This window comes from Lissotriton helveticus, chromosome 4_1 (assembly GCF_964261635.1).
Source record: "Lissotriton helveticus chromosome 4_1, aLisHel1.1, whole genome shotgun sequence".
Taxonomy (NCBI): domain Eukaryota; kingdom Metazoa; phylum Chordata; class Amphibia; order Caudata; family Salamandridae; genus Lissotriton; species Lissotriton helveticus.
In genome coordinates, this window is record NC_136063.1 from 248,350,456 (window position 1) to 248,369,427 (window position 18,972).

General features: G+C 43.5%; 1 protein-coding gene across 2 annotated transcripts in view; it reads left to right on the forward strand.

Moving 5' to 3' along the window:
* Positions 1-14,283, forward strand: part of LOC144828502 (CMP-N-acetylneuraminate-beta-galactosamide-alpha-2,3-sialyltransferase 1-like) — a 289,516-nt gene extending 275,233 nt beyond the window's left edge. For both annotated transcript variants that reach the window (XM_078686726.1, XM_078686727.1), the window contains exon 7: positions 8,714-14,283. In XM_078686726.1, coding sequence (XP_078542852.1) covers positions 8,714-8,890 — 177 coding nt within the window. In that variant the 3' untranslated portion in view covers positions 8,891-14,283. The remainder of the gene's footprint in view (positions 1-8,713) is intronic.
* The last annotated feature ends 4,689 nt before the right edge of the window (positions 14,284-18,972 follow it).

The following is an 18,972-nucleotide window of genomic DNA, read 5'->3' on the forward strand; positions in this document are numbered from 1 at the left end:
TCCACAAGCAACAGACATCCACAAGCAACACACATCCACAAGCAACAGACATCCACAAGCGTCAGACATCCACAAGCGTCAGGCATCAGACATCCACAAGCGTCAGGCATCCACAAGCAAAACAAGCAACAGACATCCACAAGCAACAGACATCCACAAGCAACAGACATCCACAAGCAACAGACATCCACAAGCATCAGACATCCACAAGCATCAGACATCCACAAGCGTCAGGCATCAGACATCCACAAGCGTCAGGAATCCACAAGCGTCAGGCATCCACAAGCGTCAGGCATCCACAAGCGCCAGGCATCCACAAGCGTCAGGCATCCACAAGCGTCAGACATCCACAAGCGTCAGACATCCACAAGCGTCCGACATCCACAAGCATTCGACATCCACATGCGTCAGACATCCACAAACATCAGTCATCAGACATCCACAAACGTCAGGCATCCATAAGCATCAGACATCCACAAACATCAGTCATCAGACATCCACAAACGTCAGGCATCCAAAAGCATCAGACATCCACAAGCATCAGACATCCACAAGCATCAGACATCCACAAGCGTCAGGCATCCAAAAGCATCAAGCATCCACAAGCATCAGACACCCAGAAGCATCAGACATCCACAAACATCAGACATCCAGAAGCATCAGACATCCAGAAGCATCAGACATCCAGAAGCATCAGACATCCAGAAGCATCAGGCATCCACAAGCATCAGGCATCCACAAGCATCACTCATCAGACATCCACAAGCATCAGGCATCCACAAGCATCCGGCATCCACAAGCATCACCCATCAGACATCCACAAGCGCCGGGCATCCAAAAAGGGTCTGGCATGCACAAGCATCAGGCATTCACAAGCATCAGGCATTCACAAGCTTCAGGCATTCACAAGCTTCAGGCACCCAAAAGCATCAAGCATCCACAAGCATCAAACATCCACAAGCAACAGACAACATCCACAAGCAACAGACATCCACAAGCAACAGACATTCAAAAGCAACAGACATCCACAAGCATCAGACATCCACAAGCATCAGACATCCACAAGCATCAGGCATCCACAAGCATCAGGCATCCACAAGCGTCAACCATCCACAAGCGTCAGCCATCCACAAGCGTCAGCCATCCACAAGCGTCAGCCATCCACAAGCGTCAGCCATCCACAAGCGTCAGCCATCCACAGGCGTCAGCCATCCACAGGTGTCAGGCACCCACAGGCGTCAAGACATCCACAAGCGTCAGACATCGACAAACATCAGGCATCAGACATCCACAAGCGTCAGCCATCCACAAGCATCAGACATAACAGCTCTTCTGCCGGGCCTTCCTTCCCTGTCCATTCTCGTCTCTGAGCCCACAGCAGAAGGCGTGCAGTGTGTTTTATTTATTTTACTGTCCATTTCAAACTGACTTTGTTGGTCAAAAAAGAATTAACGTCTAACTCGCCCTGACTGGAATCAGACCCCAGATACGTCTTGTTGCACGCAGAAATATGTGGTGTAGTTAACTTGCTGAGGTGCCTTCACTTCATGGCTGGATAGAAAAAAAACTGTAAGGAGGCAGTCAAAACAATGAGCACACTGGTAGTCCGGCTTCTCAGCACTCACTGTGCCCGCCCGCTCAGAAAGCACAAAACTGTCAGATAAGACGCTTTGCCTATGTGCGGGAACTAAGATCTGAACTCAGGTTTTGTGCCTTTGGAGCCAGAGGCCACATGTCCGCCTCCTTTTGTTTGGTTACAGTGATTAACATCTGTGAATTCATTTATATTAGTAGCATAGCACAGGTGCTCGAGGGGACGCATTGAAACGTTAAATCAAAATTAAAATTGCACACAGTAAATTCCTCGAATACGGGATGTTTACTGTTGCTATTTATCCATCTATCTATCTATCTATCTATCTATCTATCTATCTATCTATCTATCTATCTATCTATCTATCTATCTATCTATCTATCTATCTATCTATCTATCTATCTATCTATCTATCTATCTATCTATCTATCTATCTATCTATCTATCTATCTATCTATCTCCCTCACTCTATCTATCCATCTATCGCCCTCACTCTATCTATCGCCCTCACTCTCTCTATCTATCGCCCTCACTCTTATCTATCTTTCGCCCTCACTCTATCGCCCTCACTCTATCTATCGACCTCACTCTATCTATCTATCGCCCTCACTCTATCTATCTGTCTATCTATCGCCCTCACTCTATCTGTCTCTCGCACTCACTCTAGCTATCTATCTATCGCCCTCACTCTATCCATCTGTCTATCTATCGATCGCCCTCACTCTATCTGTCTTATCTATCGCCCTCACTCTATCTATCTATCTGTCTATCTATCTATCGCCCTCACTCTATCTATCTATCGCCCTCACTCTATCGTCCTCACTCTATCTATCGCACTCATTCTATCTATCTATCGCACTCCCTCTATCTATCTATCGCACTCACTCTGTCAATCTATCGCATCACCACAGCATCACTCAGCCCCACCACAGCATCACCACTCAGGGTCACCACAACATCACTATGCGCAACCACAGCATCACTGAACGCCACAGTATCACTCGTCGCCACCACATCACTCAGCGCCACCACAGCATCAATCTGTGCAACCATTCAACAACAACTGGTTCAAATATGTCCTCTCAATGTTTCAAGCTTTATTACAAATGTCGCAAAAAGATGTTAATATTTCACTTCTGTTCTTGGATTTTCGTCACAATAAAATACACTGAACATAATCTTTACAAAAGTTATTTACAAAAGTTTAAGCTATTGCCATTATAAATTACAATAACTTATTTAGTAATAATTATTTAATTTTTTTTAAAGCCATTGTTATTTGTAATATCAATACTTCTAAGTCACATAAATATAACACATTGTCACATTTGCAAAAGTTAAAACTATTGGCATTGTAAATGACAAAGCTATTAATTTCGCTATTTTCAAAATCAACACATAAATAAAAAAATTGAAATTTACCATACCAATAGCTCAAACTTTCCTAATGCGAGACCTATTGCATTGCAAATGCTTGTTTAGAGAGCGACCAGGAAACTGACACAGTGGCTGGGTGTTTGAGTGTGCAGGTGGCTCCTACAATGCACTAATCTGAGAAAACTGGACTTAAGTTCTTAAGCAGCACGGTGACGATGAAAAGCCTTCATGCCTGGAAGATGTGAGTTCCTAAGCTTTTGGTCCGGATCTGAGGAGCATCAATCGGTGTGAACATAGAGGGCTTTCAATGATGCTGACAAGCTATGATCATCAGCAGACAGAGCTCTACTTGGGAGATCTCTGTGGAATCTCTGGCACTGATAGGCTGTCACTTTCTTGAGATCCATCATAAAGATTTTTGATAGCTAGAACCATGATTATTTCATGAGGTTCTAGACCACTTTAGATTCTTCTTTCCATAGGCAAAAGTATTGAAGACATTTTCGTTAATTGAAAGGCTGGAGTTATGTTTATTAGAAATTAGACTGGAAATACTGTGGTCACCAGATCAAAATTATAGTTTGATAAAGTGACTGATAATATTGTAGAGATAATACTCTTTTCAGCCTAATGTACATCGTTTGCTGCTAGGTTGTGGGTCCCTGTAGGTCTTTTTCTCAGGCAGGCAGTTATTGTAAGACTGAATCTGATCCTTCCCTTGTAGTGGAGAGTTTGCTAGACGCATTTATTTTACTTGGTGAAGTGCAAGTTTGGTGAAACAGGGAGAGCTGTTTATTTTTTATGTTGGCACTCAACGAAGACCAATCCGTTGGCTTTGCAAAAATCAAACGTGCATGATCATGAGGCCATGTCTTTGCAGTGCTCTTTGCCAGTAGATAGAATAGGCTTCCTCCATCAATAAACTATCTGGAAAATCACTTGTCATTTGCAAACTCCTGAAAACGTATTCTTTCTTTGGCTCATAGTGTCCTTACTTTTCTCCTTGCTTTGTGTTCTTTAGTGCCTGGATCCCCTATCCTTTGGAAGACATCACTGTATAGATCTGATGTTCATCCATGCTGCAACAGCTAACATTTAGTGCAATTTACTGCATGGTCAAGTCGGTGATGTGCAATATCTGTGCTGGTTTTCCAAATGTATCTAGACTTATTTTATGATCTCTGATGCATAGTTTTAAAGCTAATTTTTCCTAGGAATAATCCTGCCAACAGTACAAAAATTATGCTCCTTATAAAATTCTAATGTCTATGCATAAGGATTGTGAAAATGTAAGAACCTTCAATAGAAGACTCTTTGAGTAGTACATTAAGCTCACGGCTTTTGGTTTCAAATCCTTTCTCTCTGCGGAATTCCATGTAATTATGGTTGTAAATCTCACTCACATATATTGTACTTATGTAGCTGTTCACATTCTTTACTAAAAATATAAAATGGCTAGACCACCAACATAAAAGGTCTTAAGGTTGGCGGTAACAGTATCGCGGAAGCTAGCAGCAGCACAAGTCAGATGCATAATGTATGTAACACAGATAACGATGTAACAAGAGTGCAAAATGTGGGTGCTGACAAAAAAACATAAAAGCAATACATAAAGTTTGGAAAATAAATCTATTAAAAGTAGTAGAGGTTGGTGGTAACAGGACATCTGCCATCAAACAGCAGATGATCCATTCGCTTGCCTCTTGGATCCTCAGCCTCATTTCATGGTGCAGTAGGTGCCTGTGATTTCGCCTGCAGAACCACAGCTTGTTCCTCTGTATGAATCACCCTATATACTGCAATACACCCTGCTAACAAGGTGCACGAAGAGCCTCCTTATTTAAGGTGACATATCCTTTTCCTTTCCCAAGATCACAACATGGAGCTATCGGGCAGGAGAAAATTAGCAAAGTCTCCATGCACTAAAAAAACTCCCTGCTCATCAGGGAGACTGATCATTAATTCCTCCCACACCAATAAAACTGAAAAATGCAAACCAAAACATCATTTAAACATGGCATGATGGAAAGTCCAGTACTGGAACTTTTTCCCAAAGATACTCAAATCATGTCAGTGGGAACACATTTGGAAAAAATAAGCCACCTGCTCGGTGGCCAAGTAAAGATTTGATGGGCAGGATGGGGTGGTGAAGGCACTGCACACAGCCCAAGTAAAATGGTTGCCTTTAAATGAGGACCTGTATTTAAATGAAACAATTGTTTGATTAGAGCTAGGCACTAATCTTCAGCTGTTTGTAGAAGCTTTAAAAAGGTACTATTGGGTCTGCATAAAAGAATGATAAGCAGGTTTGAGATGGTAACAGACACTGGATTCTACCTATGTTTAAGAGATACAATTGTCCGGTCATGTTTTTTGTCTTCATTGTGGGTTTAGAAGCCTTGTTTTTAGGGCTCAGGCTCAGATATACTCACATTTGATGCGGTGCAAGGCAACAAGATAATTTGCTATGGTGCATCAAACGGTGGGAGGAGGAAAGTGCAATAAATAATAATATATATGGTACATTCCTGCTCTTTTTCTCCCATGGTGCAGTGTGGATGCCTAGCTCAGCACAGACACCCTTTCCCAATGGTGCAAGGGTGCCTACTTTACAGTCAGGATTCAGTGGCGGCTGATACATGTAAACAGTGGTGAGTGGGTGGAGGTGGTGCAGCGAAAGCAGAGGGGTCAGGGGTGAGCACGGTAGGGAGGTAGCGTCGAGGGGAGAGCGTGAGTTTTTAAAAAAATGTACCTGATGCTGTTTCTACCACCTTGCTCTTCAGTTCTCCGACGCTTTCTGGGTCCCAGCAACCCCTGAGCCAGCATCAGAAACTCCCTATGCAATCCCTGCGCTGCTCTCAAGCATGAGAGCAGTGTGGGGATTAGCCTGAGCGGGCTGCTCTGACGCTTTGCTAAGGACAGAGAGTCTCTGCTGTTTCACCAGACCGGCTGTTCAATACAACCGGGTTGGAGAAAGCCAAGTCTGGCGAAACCTAAGTGGAGAAATGGCCAGCCTGAGACGGCCGGCCAAACACACATGCGCACATACAGTGCCGGAACCAGTCATTCTCCCTCCTTCGATGGCCCCTCTCCTCCCAGCACATATGGGCAGAGACAGCAGGTGAAAAATAAAATGATAGTAAAATATCATTTTATTTCTCACTTGCTGGCTCTGAGCCAGTGTGGCAACGCTCCTGTGCCATTGCGGAGGAGCCGCTGCTGCAAGGATTGTTTGCGTGCAGGAATGGACACCTTTCTTTGTGTGCTACAGAATGCAGCACAAGTAGAAGGTGGAAATAACGAGGAGAACAAAATATATTTCTCCTTGTTATGCCTCACCTGGGAAGTAGTAGAATTATGAAGGATTCCTAGGTTTATTAGTCTTAGTAACCTTGGGTGGATGCGTAGGAACAGCCACGATCCATCCATGGGACGCATTCTGCCTGCATAGTAACTCAAGGCAGTGACATGCGCTGCCTAGTGTTACACCAGATTTACTCTGCCACACAAGGTCGTTCTGCGTGGTGTAGTAAACCTAACTTAAGTGCGTGCATTGCCTTCCATCGCCTTGCATGGGGTGAGTTGTTGGAAAGTTTCATCACTTCATCCATCACCGTGTTGTGTTTGCTAAATTTGTCTCAAGTGGCCAAGGGTATGCCCATGAGTGGTGATACCCTGAAACCGGTCCTAGGATGCTTGTTTCCGGTCCATGTAGGACCTGATCTGGCAGTTCGGGCTGGACTGTTCCCATGAGGAGTAGGGCCAAAACTGATTTCATATGGCTTGTTCCAAACTGGGGTGGCATAGTGTGCAAATAATGGATTAAACCCAGATCTCTTGACTGGAGTTGAATGATTGAAAGGTCTCAGCACTCCACCCATCATCTTATTGTGCTTGCTAGGTACACTGGTTACAGCCATCTAGAGCAAAAGGTGGTCCACTCAGGTAAGAGAGGAGCGTCCTATGGCATACACTGGCTTCAGCAGATTGCATGAGCCCTGAACTGGATCCATCAGCAATCGACAGACGAGCAACTCTATGGCATGCAGTGGATACAGGACGACATAATATACTCTCTCTAAAAAGTTGTTTTAGGAGCAGTGATGATTCACACCCAGAGTGAATTCTAAGTCTACCCAGGGGAGAAAGATGGGTAAACCACAGGCATGTACTGAGTAGAGGCAGTCGGGCATGCTCGGTCAAAAGGCTGCGATAGGGCTGAAAAGCTCACTAACAATCAAGACAATGCAAGACTAACAAATGCAGAAATTCACAAGTCAAGGAGGCTCTAGTGTCTTGTGAGTTAGCAATGATGGAACACTTTTGGCTCCTGACGGACTCCTTGGAGCTGTGACATAGGTGTTAGAGCAGAATGCAATGAAAGCTGATTTAGAATGTTGATTTTGCAGTTACACGCAGAAGAACAATAAATAAATAAAAATAAAGATGAGTAATAAGCTCCGTGTGTGGCATAGTTATCTCAGGGTACCCTGGCTGGGAAGACGCTACATAAACTATGGCCTAATGCACAGCTAATATACATAACTTTCACCTTTTTGTTATTGAGAGTTGGTACTGTAAGAGAAACGTCATACTGTGCTTGATAAGGTTGACTCAGGATTAAACCAAGAAGTGCACCGGTTACAGGAGCAAACGTAATAGTATAGAGAGTCCGTCCAGGAGAGACAGAGAATCCGCCCACAGTGGGCACTGGTTACAGACAGAATAAATACCCTGGTCCAGGTCCTAGTATCGATCCCACAGATAAGAAATCCCTGCATTTAAAGGAATAACATCTGTCCTCTTCAATAAGATATAGAACTCACTAAACTCAATTTTTTATTGCAGCAACATCACTTGATTTTCAGGAAAGATTCCCTATGTGGCACACCCGGCGAACCTGATTCTTGTTTAAAAAAAAAATTTCTTTCATGTTATACATATTGAAATGGTGAAAATTCTGCCATTGGTTGGCATTGCATCACTGGTCAGTTCTGTACCTTCCTGGTGGGCTTTGAGGATTTGATCACAGCCTCAATCTGATTGTGAAATGCACCAAGTAGTTCACCATAGGATATCTGCGGGTGATGACTGGCTGTGTTCTATGAATGAATGAATGAATGAGTACATTTGTAAAGTGCTGCGTTCACTCCAAGGAGCATCTTAGCGTTAGCGGAGAGGCTTGGAACCCTGAGGTGGATAAATCCTAGCAAGAACGTCGAGAGACGGGGCAAACTGATTGGGTGTAGCCAGAGGTTACTTAAATGCTAAATGGGTTATTCGATTACGCATTGCTGACAATATTGTAGGTGAGTCGATTAATAGAAGACGGATTGTGTGATGCTGTGGTGCCTTAATATCTATATGCTGCTTAATCCAGACTGTGTTGTGTGGTTGTTATGCATTTTGCTTGCTGTGTAGCTTCAGAACCTTTGCCATCTACCAATAGGCTCTACGAGAATCACACGTTTTTGTTTCCTTAGTATAAAAACATTTGGCATGCTCTGTGCTTCAGGTGAGGAGGTGATCTGGGCACGGGGCATGATTGGGGAGAAAAAAATAATTCTATTTTATTAAATTTTATTGAGAGTGTTTGGATTAGGTACAATGCCCTGATGTTGGTGAGTTACACCTCGAACAGCAATCTGTACTTAAAACTGGCAGACCAGAATGTTGCTTACACAAGGCTCTCTTTTGATGCATTGTCTTTTAATATTTGCTTTCGTCTTCTTTTAACCCCAGGTGGACGTTTATGGCTTTGGAGCAGACAGTAACGGAAACTGGGACCACTACTTTGAAAAAAAAAGTACTGGAAAAAGCGCTTTTCGACAAATAAGTGCGCATGATGGGGACTTTCAGGCAAAAGTGGCAGAACGTTTGAAATCGAGCAACAAACTACAGTTATTCTCGGGCAGATAACACCTGTGACACAGGAGGACATTGTCGACTAAAGCGTTTTTGTCTTGAGAGAAAATTGACAGCTGGGATATCACAACCACCTCTGAACGAAAACTATAGTGATAAAAAGAAGACTTTCAGAAGGGAAAAATGCAGTCGGAGAATTATTTTATTCAACTCTCGGTTTCAGGAAATGATCACAAAATGTGTGAAAAAATTTTTGTTGAATGTTGGCTGATTCATAGAAATTAGTTACCGCACTACAAACACGACTCTTTGAATCCCTTTCAGAAGCAATAAGACAAAACAGCAGCGGTGTTACACATAGTGTTGTGTTTTTCTGTTTGCTGCTCTACATAGATGCTGTTTTCTAAGGAGTTCATCGAATTTGAGATGGATCTGCACAGGATTACATTGTAAGAAGACCTGGAGTATTACAGATGATCTGTGCACAGAATATTTCCCAACACGCCTTGGTCTTTAAAAATAGGGGTTCCTGGAGGAATGGAAAGATTCATGTGCTGTACACAACATGCATACTGCTAGCAAAGCCAAATAAATGTAGCAGACTGTGGTTGCAGCTTTAACCATGGCAGATATTTGATGGATTACCTCGGAATAGTTTACATTAGATTTCTACGTTTTTTGTGCAGGTAACCATCGGATAGCCCTTGTCATGTTATCTCTTGATTCGTAGCTTGCAATTGTAGTCTATTGTGGTCCATGGAGATGAGGGATGTACTATATATGTGCAGCGCTCAAGGTGGAGGGTCCATAGTCCATAGTGATTGGAACGAGGAAATGAGTGCTTGCAAAAATGCATGAAAAATGGAGTGAGTGCTGAGTGTGGCAGCCATGTGTCCAGATAGGACTAGACTTCAAATATGAAATGCTACTCTATAAACTACCACGGCAGGTGTAGCTAGCATATGCCAGTTCTAAAAGCTGAAATTAGCTTTTCCAATAAGGTTGTATTCACACGCGTCACAGAATTTTTGATTGACTGGACATAGTATAAGGCGAATTTGAATTCGCCTGTTGGGTTGCTTAGCATATTTGTGCCTACTGTGGAACTAGAGCACAGGCCGGCTCACAATTCTTGTGAAGACTACTTGTGGTGCTCCCAAGATTTAATATGAAGTGTCATTAGCCTACAGAGCCTTTTTCAAACTGATTTATTTGTATTTATTGTTTTTATGTATAGCTTGCTTCCGAACGCAAGGGGCACAGGCAGCTACGTGAAGGGAGCAGGGGTAATTGAGACTGATCAACATTTCAGAACCACATGCTTGACAGAAGAGATAGGTTTTCAAGCATTTGTTCTACTTTCTGAAGTCCACCTACAGGCACAGAGACAGTGGGCATGATTTCTGAGGAGCTGAGCCTTGTGATAGCAGGCACCTCTCAATGAAGTTTATATTACCACTCGTGCAGCAAGCGACGGGTCTAGGACTTTGCCTCTTGCACCAAAACAAGTGCTTTCAATAGGTACTCTTCTGTACACACCTTTGTGTACAGTTCGGAGGGATTGGTCAACCACCTGCTTGATTAATTGCTGGTAGGGGAATGAAGGCATCCCATGTTCAAGTCATCCTAGATGGAAGATGAGCTGGACGGGTACGCTTAAGGTTCTTAGGAGCTTTCTTAACTTCTGTTTAGGAGGTCAACATGAACGCTACAGTTGTAGTCAATGCATGAGGGGGGTTACTGCATGGAGAGGGATGCTTCGATGAAGGGTGTCTGTAGCATGAGTATTTGACAGAAGCAACAAACACAAGCTTGTTCTGATTATTATTCAAAGCATTAATATTTTCAACCAAGCACGAACAGGAAACAAGCTCATAGCCCAATGCTGTGAGAAATTAATTGGAATATTCTTCTTCTATATAAAGCAAACAGTGAAGGGAGTTTTACTGTTAGTGAACATTGAAATAAGTTCTATGTTCCATTTCTCCCAATTCAGTCCCTGATTTACTCCAGATTAGAACGTGGCGAAGTGACGGCTAGGATAAACAGAAGCTTATCACTTGCCTCTGATGGTGAACAAGTAAACTTCTTTATTGTCTTGGTTCTTTTAAGGTTGTTAAGCACATTATCACTGACTGTCCACGATCGATTTAATTTCTGCAAATTGTTTTTTGTAAATTGAATACATTGTTGTTAAAATGGGCCCTGCTGTGCCAATTCATTTGCAATATGCAGTTGAATTGTGTGTCGCATTACATTGTCTCTTTTAAGTGTTAGGTTATGAATTGTTTGTGAGGTCAGAGTGCCATTTCGATAACACTACAATAATTTGAACTAGATTTGTCAAGCACAGTTTGTTCCACCTGCTTCGTCCTACTTATAAAACCCAAAGAAGTGGGTATTATTTAAGCCTTAAAAACGTCCCATTTGCAAGGCGCCTTGGTTCTTGTCAATTGATTAAAAATATAGTTACGAAGATTACAGAATTGTTCCCTTACAATAGAGCAATTATTCCGAGTAAACAAATTCCCTGCTTGATTCACAAACAAAAGCTGACATTTGCCATCATAGAATATCTCCTACGATTAGGCCAAATTTCTAACTTTTATGGCATTCGCACAGGCGCTCCTGAGTACTCATTGAAGTGTACAATATTCATAGTAATATTAATTTAATATTATGAATATTATATTAACCCCTTCGACGCTTATGACGAGCTCAGCTCGTCATGAGGCACAGTGGAGCTGTGCTCATGCCAAGCTGAGCTTGTCATAACTGCCGCGGAATGCCCATGCGGGGCTAATTCCCCTCCTGTGCAGGCGTTCCATGGGAGTGGGCGGAGTCGTGACAAGCTGAGCTCGTCATGAGCAAAGCTCCACTGTGTAGCATGACGAGCTGAGCTTGTCACGAGTACCGCAGTCCCCCTTGCCCCCCAAGTGAAAGTGAAAGATTCTTCATTCATAAATCCGACACTAAATAATTCTCCTTGAGGACAAATAGCTTTCCCTCCATTCTCATCAAATGCAAGAATGTTCCCTCACAAATCTATCCTCGAAACGGGCTTATTCGCCCCCTTTATACATGTAAACTTGCCTGAGCTTGCGGTGCAAGAAAAGTATCTCCAGAGGGTATGTGAGTACATATATGATTGTTGGTCTTCACCATCTTTGTGCAAACAACGTTTCGCAATAGAGCCCAGAGTAAGGTACCCGCGGTCCGAAATCACTTTAGTGAAAAATTAATTCAATTATATTTTGATTAATTCATTGTATTCAGTTTGTTTGGTGGTACAGTTTTACATTTGAGATAGTAGGATGGTGTGGACCTTACCAAACAATGCATTTTTGTGTTTTCATTGTAGAAATAAAACAAGCTGTGTTACTAATTTTCATAAACTTAGTCAGGAAGGGATATTACGCCTGACCCATGGAGCACTATGCCTAACGCCCACTTCAAAAGTGGACACCAGTGCCCACATCAGGATTTGATGCTCTTGTTAGTTGTTACAGATAAGTAACTTTCTCCATCTCAACCTGGCCTTCAAGTAATGTAGAGCAAGCCCCCTATATCCAAGCACATACCCACATTTCTCCAAACAGACTGGGTAGAATTGTGCTGTTGATCTGTGTTAAGGTATTGTATAGCCTCCATTCGGTGTTATCAAGTCAAGATTAAAACCATAGTGGCCTTTCCAGTCAATACGTTTCTTTGAGAGCAAGGATTTAGGCATTTTATTTTTTAATTAAAATGCTGTTTCTTTTGGTGCATTTCCATGTGTTTTCAAAGACTTTTTTGTTCAGTTTTTACACGTGCCTTCCTATGTATTTGTGAAAAAAATGTATAGATTTTATAACCAGTAAAACTTTAATCTATTTGCTAAAAGACAAAAAAATAGAAATCAATTTGCAGCATTACGTTCTGTGCACACCCAATATTATATTAAAGAGCTACCTATATTGAATTGAGAATTCAACACATGCAATGCGGACTGTTTTGGCTTCTAAATTTGTGGTGGAATTTTGGTGGCCCACACTGGTGAAATGAAGTAATAACCTGGGGTCAAGTTTGACAGGTTATGAGATTTAGGTTTTGGGATTACCCCTGTTTTCTTGCGGTTACTATACTCATTTTGATGTTGTCAGTCTCCAGTTCTCTCAAATCAGTGTCCAGATATTTATTACGGTTATCTTGATCATTAGATGCTACATACCAAGGTACCCAGTATCTTACATAATTACACAATTGTACTGATAATTTTCACTTGATTTAAGTGAGCGATTATCTTTTTCTCTTTCTGGAATAAAGTGTTTGGCTCAATTTAATACAGAGGATTTATTAGCATATCAATAGAAATTTGCTGAATTTGTTATTTTTTCGTGATGGAGTTAAAAACCATAAACCAGATTTACCAAAGGTTTTTGTCTGGTTTTCTATAGTCTTAAGAAGGAAATACAGCCGTAAGCCTGTCTTAAGACCAGAAGATCCCTAAAAACCATGACTATATTTCATAGCTAGGGAGAGTCTTGCACACTGTTTGGCCCAATGTTCGGAGTTAAATTTCTTGGTTGAAGCTTTTGCCCCAGTGTTCTCTGTAGCTGACCTCAGCTGGCACCGAGGTAAGGCAGAGGAATGAACATGAGTTACTAAAGGCCATAAAGGGAAGGAAAGGAGAAGAAACATAAACAGGCAATCAGATAAATCCACGTGAAGTAGATTCTAGGCGGCAGCCTTAGGGAGCCTCCAGGAGAGGGTGCCAGATTGCAGTGATAGGCCTCAAATCTGGAATTAGTGCTGCAAAAAGGTAGAGCAAAAAGGAAAAAGCCTCCAAAAATGTTTATGCCACAGCGGCATTCCTAGACTGAAAATACTTGGAATGAAGTTCTGAAAATTAATTACAGTGAGGCGAAACAATGTATTTCACGATTTCCTTATTTTCACATGTTGTGACCCCTGTGTCAAACCAGGACTGCTGATCTTTCCGTTTTCTTCAAGGGGAAGTAGTACATTCAAAATACCAATTTTCATACTTCTTTTATTGGCTATCTCCCCTTAAGGTGGTGCACAATAAATTCCCAAATATTTTACTTAAAATTTTTTTTTTTTTTTTTTAAAGTGTTATAAATGCCAACCAATCTATTGCTGTAAGCAGTTTTGATCAAGGTGCTGAAGGACAAAATATGAAATCAACAATCACTCGTTATTGTAATGTATGCAGTAAGCTTATTTCTTCATTTTTCTTTGTGTTAAACTTACATTGCAGAATCGAAGGGTGTATTTTCGCAAGGTTTTCACTGTTGCACTGTACTATGTATGTCACAGTTTTAATTACAGAGGATTCATAACTTTGGAAGGAGATTTCTATTTTATTTTGTATTTATGGTGTTCGACATCTGTGGTAACAAAGAGATTATTTCCTTAAAAAAATAAATGTACCTACTAAAAAGTGATTTGCATTGGTGTTTGATTTATGTTTTTTCTGACATGCAAGACAGTGGCAGTTTTCTTTCAGATGTGGCTCTGTAACTAGGAATTGATAGATTCAGAGTATGCAAAGATTTTATTACTTGTGTATTTTTAAACCGCTCCCAACTATTGGTCTACCTATAAGGTCCGATTCTAACAAAAGTAGTAGATTTGCACCTGCGGGCACATGCAGGTTTACAATTTCTTGGCATTTACGAAAATTCCCACATGTTTTCTTGAAAAATGTCAAGGCACAGATTTACTTCTGGGAGTCTTATTGACTAATCGGCTAATCAACTGGAGCCTGCCAGCACTTGGATACCCTCATGGGTGACAAGTAGCGTTCTACAAATCTACTGATTGATTGATTGACTATTTCCAAGGGTTTCTATTTCCCATGTACAAAGCTTTTCCTAGTGGAGATGTCTGCACAGGGGGGATGCAGCCCTGTGGGCAAATGCACATATTTCTTTTTTCCCGCAAAGCAAACATTTTTCCCTGTAGAGAAAGGCCATCCCTAACATATGTGGTGGTGATCCTCTCCCAAAAGGGCCCTTGAAGTGGAGAAAAAGGAAAGACGCCTGGAGGCAGAAATACTGGCACTCCTTCAACAAAAGAAGTTTAACAAGGAGCTGAAGGAATTCAGAATCCTGGCGAAACCCTCCACTAACGCAGAGGAAGAGGAGGATACCTTTGAAGCTCCAGCAACCCCCAAACCTCACGAAGAGGAGGTCAAAGAAGAACTCGATGCTCCAGAAGAGGAGGAAGCCTCAGGGACTTTTGAGGAAGAATGGAACAACCTTGTCACCGAAAAGCCTAGAAGAAGAGGTCTGTTGCTACCCCTTGAAGGCTTCGCCACCAAACCACATAGTCTTCGACAGCAGCCTCATCAAGAGGGCAGCTGATACCTTTGGTCCCCTTAGAAGAGGAGAAAGGAGACTCTTTCATCCTCCTAGAAACATTAGCACCATCCGCCATGGGGACACAATACCTTCAAACGCTGCCAAGCATTCTGGACAGAGGCAAGGATGCTTTCAAGAAGCCTGCCTCAGGGTAACCCCAAGGGTTAAGAAAAAATACAAACCCTCCACAAAGGACCCTAAATACACCCAAGGGACACAGTGGCTGACTCCATCATTGTCACCACAGCAAGAAGGAGGAGCAACACTCACTCCTCTACTGGCCCGCCTCCAGAGAGAGAAAGTAACATAATTGATATGGTGGGGATAAAGATAGAAAAACAGGCAGCAACGCAATGGTGCATTGCAAACTCCAATTGCCTTCTCAATAGTTATGGTCACTAACAATGGGGCAACATCGAAGAACTGATGAACCAGCTCCCTGAAGAAGATAAGAACAGAGCAAAAAACAGATGAAAGAATCACAGCACCTGCCTGAAACCAGCTCTAGACGCAGTTGATACAGCCACCAGGCAAATGTGCATAGGTACAACCTTGAGAAGACACACCTGACTCAGAATTTCAGGCTTCCAGCAAGAAGTCCAAACCTCCATAATTAACAAACACTTCACAGGAGACGCCTTGTTCAGTAGTGAGGTAGATGAGTCCCTAGAACAAATGAAGGAGGACAGTGAACGAGGCGTTTGAACAAGGTGGTGGCAGCGCCTTGCGATAGCGCTTGGAAAAAGGCGAGCAGACTGCGAGTGATTCTCTTCTGCTCTCCCAACTCTGCGCAGTATTGACTCATTTGCCCTTTTTAACCTTTTAAAATTCATTACGTTTTACTTACTCAATTGATTTAATAATTGTATGGTGTTGTTTATTAATTGCATGGTTTTAAAATAACCTGGTTGCTGCTTCCTGGTCCCCCTGTACCCCGGTCCACCGCGGCTTGCCTGTGCCGATTGTGTGGAGGGACAGGTCGGGCGCCATCTTTGGAGTCCCGGACCCCTACTGGAACTGAGTTAGCGGTCCAGCTCGGGGAGGGGCTTGGGCGTCAAATAGGATCAGATTTTGCAGCCCTGTGCGTTTGAACGAGGTGGCGGCAGCGCCTTGCGATAACGCTTGGAAAAAGGCGAGCAGACTGCGAGTGATTCTCTTCTCCTCTCCCAACTCTGCGCAGTATTGACTCATTTGCCCTTTTTAACCTTTTAAAATCCATTACGTACGTTTTACTTACTCAATTGATTAAATAATTGTGTAGTGTTGTTTATTAATTGCATGGTTTTAAAATAACCTGGTTGCTGCTTCCTGGTCCCCCTGTACCCCGGTCCACCGCGGCTTGCCTGTGCCGATTGTGTGGAGGGACAGGTCGGGCGCCATCTTTGGAGTCCCGGACCCCTACTGGAACTGAGTTAGCGGTCCAGCTCGGGGAGGGGCTTGGGCGTCAAATAGGATCAGATTTTGCAGCCCTGTGCGTTTGAACGAGGTGGTGGCAGCGCCTTGCGATAGCGCTTGGAAAAAGGCGAGCAGACTGCGAGTGATTCTCTTCTGCTCTCCCAACTCTGCGCAGTATTGACTCATTTGCCCTTTTTAACCTTTTAAAATCCATTACGTTTTACTTACTCAATTGATTTAATAATTGTGTAGTGTTGTTTATTAATTGCATGGTTTTAAAATAACCTGGTTGCTGCTTCCTGGTCCCCCTGTACCCCGGTCCACCGCGGCTTGCCTGTGCCGATTGTGTGGAGGGACAGGTCGGGCGCCATCTTTGGAGTCCCGGACCCCTACTGGAACTGAGTTAGCGGTCCAGCTCCGGGAGGGGCTTGAGCGTCAAATAGGATCAGATTTTGCAGCCCTGTGCGTTTGAACGAGGTGGTGGCAGCGCCTTGCGATAGCGCTTGGAAAAAGGCGAGCATACTGCGAGTGATTCTCTTCTGCTCTCCCAACTTTGCGCAGTATTGACTCATTTGCCCTTTTTAACCTTTTAAAATCCATTACGTTTTACTTACTCAATTGATTTAATAATTGTGTAGTGTTGTTTATCAATTGCATGGTTTTAAAATAACCTGGTTGCTGCTTCCTGGTCCCCCTGTACTCCGGTCCACCGCGGCTTGCCTGTGCCGATTGTGTGGAGGGACAGGTCGGGCGCCATCTTTGGAGTCCCGGACCCCTACTGGAACTGAGTTACCGGTCCAGCTCGGGGAGGGGCTTGGGCGTCAAATAGGGATGCCTCCTAGAACGCGCAGCGGTCTCGCGCAGCAGGCGCGCCGCTATCGCGCCGAAGGAGCGCCAAAGGAGGGCCCGTCTGTGCCCGTCCATGCCAAGGACGGGCCCAGGGCCAGTCATTCTGCCCCTCCTTCTTATGGTCGATCTGGGTCCCACAGGATTACCTACTCTCGAGGGGAGCTACTGGAGCTATGTCCTCTCGTTAAAAATGAGGGCTGCCAATGGCTGGGACAGGAGGGGGCTATGGCAGAGTGTTCTAGCTGCGTTTTTTTTCTCCAGCCCTCCCTATCCCCGCGCTCAGCTGTTGATAGAGCCCATACAACAATTAGGGCTGGCCTAATTAATGCTCGATCCATGGTGAAACATGCAGCCGATATCTTTGATGCACTGGTGGATGGCCAGTTTGATCTCCTTTTTATTACGGAGACGTGGCTCACTGATTCGTGTGCCCCGATTATTGAACTTGTTGTCCCCAGAGGATTCAAGATTGTTAGAGCTGACAGACCTGTAGGGAGAGGGGGAGGTGTAGCGGTGATTTTTAAGGAAGAATGGCGTTTTTCCACTGAGCAACTAGCGGTAGGGGCTGGGGGTGAAGCTCTCCATTTTTCTCTCACTATCAGTCCCCACTTCACTTTAGGAGGGTCCCTGATCTATAGACCTCCAGGCTATGTTAGTCACTTTATAGAAACTTTGGAGGAATGTATAGTGCCAATGGCCTTGAGTTTTCCAAAATTTCTTCTGGTGGTGATTTTAATATTCACGTAGATGATACTGAATCTGCAGAAACGCGCCGACTGGGGGAACTTTTTGATTTGGCACAGCTTAAGCAATGGGTGACTTCTCCTACTCATGCCGGAGGCCATCTCTTGGACTTGGTGAGCTCTAACTTTCCAAACAGGGTATTAGGCGTTGAAAAGGTCACCTGGTCGGATCATGATCTCGTTAGATTCTCATGGGAGGTGGATAATGTAGGCAGACCTGCCCAGGCACTGCCCGCTGGCCACCCCCAGAGGATCAACCTGGATATGTTCGGCCAGGAGCTATTAAAAAATTGTATGAAGCCCACTCCTGAGCTGGAAAAGGCGGTTGATGTTTTTAATGGAAGGGTGCTGCAGGCGGCGAATGCATCCACTAAACACGCCACTGTATTTAGGGTGCGGCACAGCCCCTCTCAGCCCTGGTTCTCGCCTGGGCTGAGGGAGCTAAAACTGGGGTGTAAAAAGTTAGAGCGAGTTTGGAGGCGGGGATATAGTTTTGACGCAAAGGCTGCCCAGCGGGTAGCCCAAAAAAATTACTATGCCACCATCAAAACTGCTAAAGGGACTTATTATGCCGGGAGAATCGCCAAAGCAGAAAACAACAGTAGAGAAATTTTCTCAATTGTTAAAAGTTTTATATCCCCAGTGGCTGAAGTCGCCACTCTCCCATCTTCGGCAGAATGGTGCGAAGATTTGTCTAACTTTTTATAGACAAAATAGCAAAGATTCAGCAGGATTTGCTCTCTGCGTTACCGGCTGAAAGTTTAGGGGATGGCCCCTCTATCGG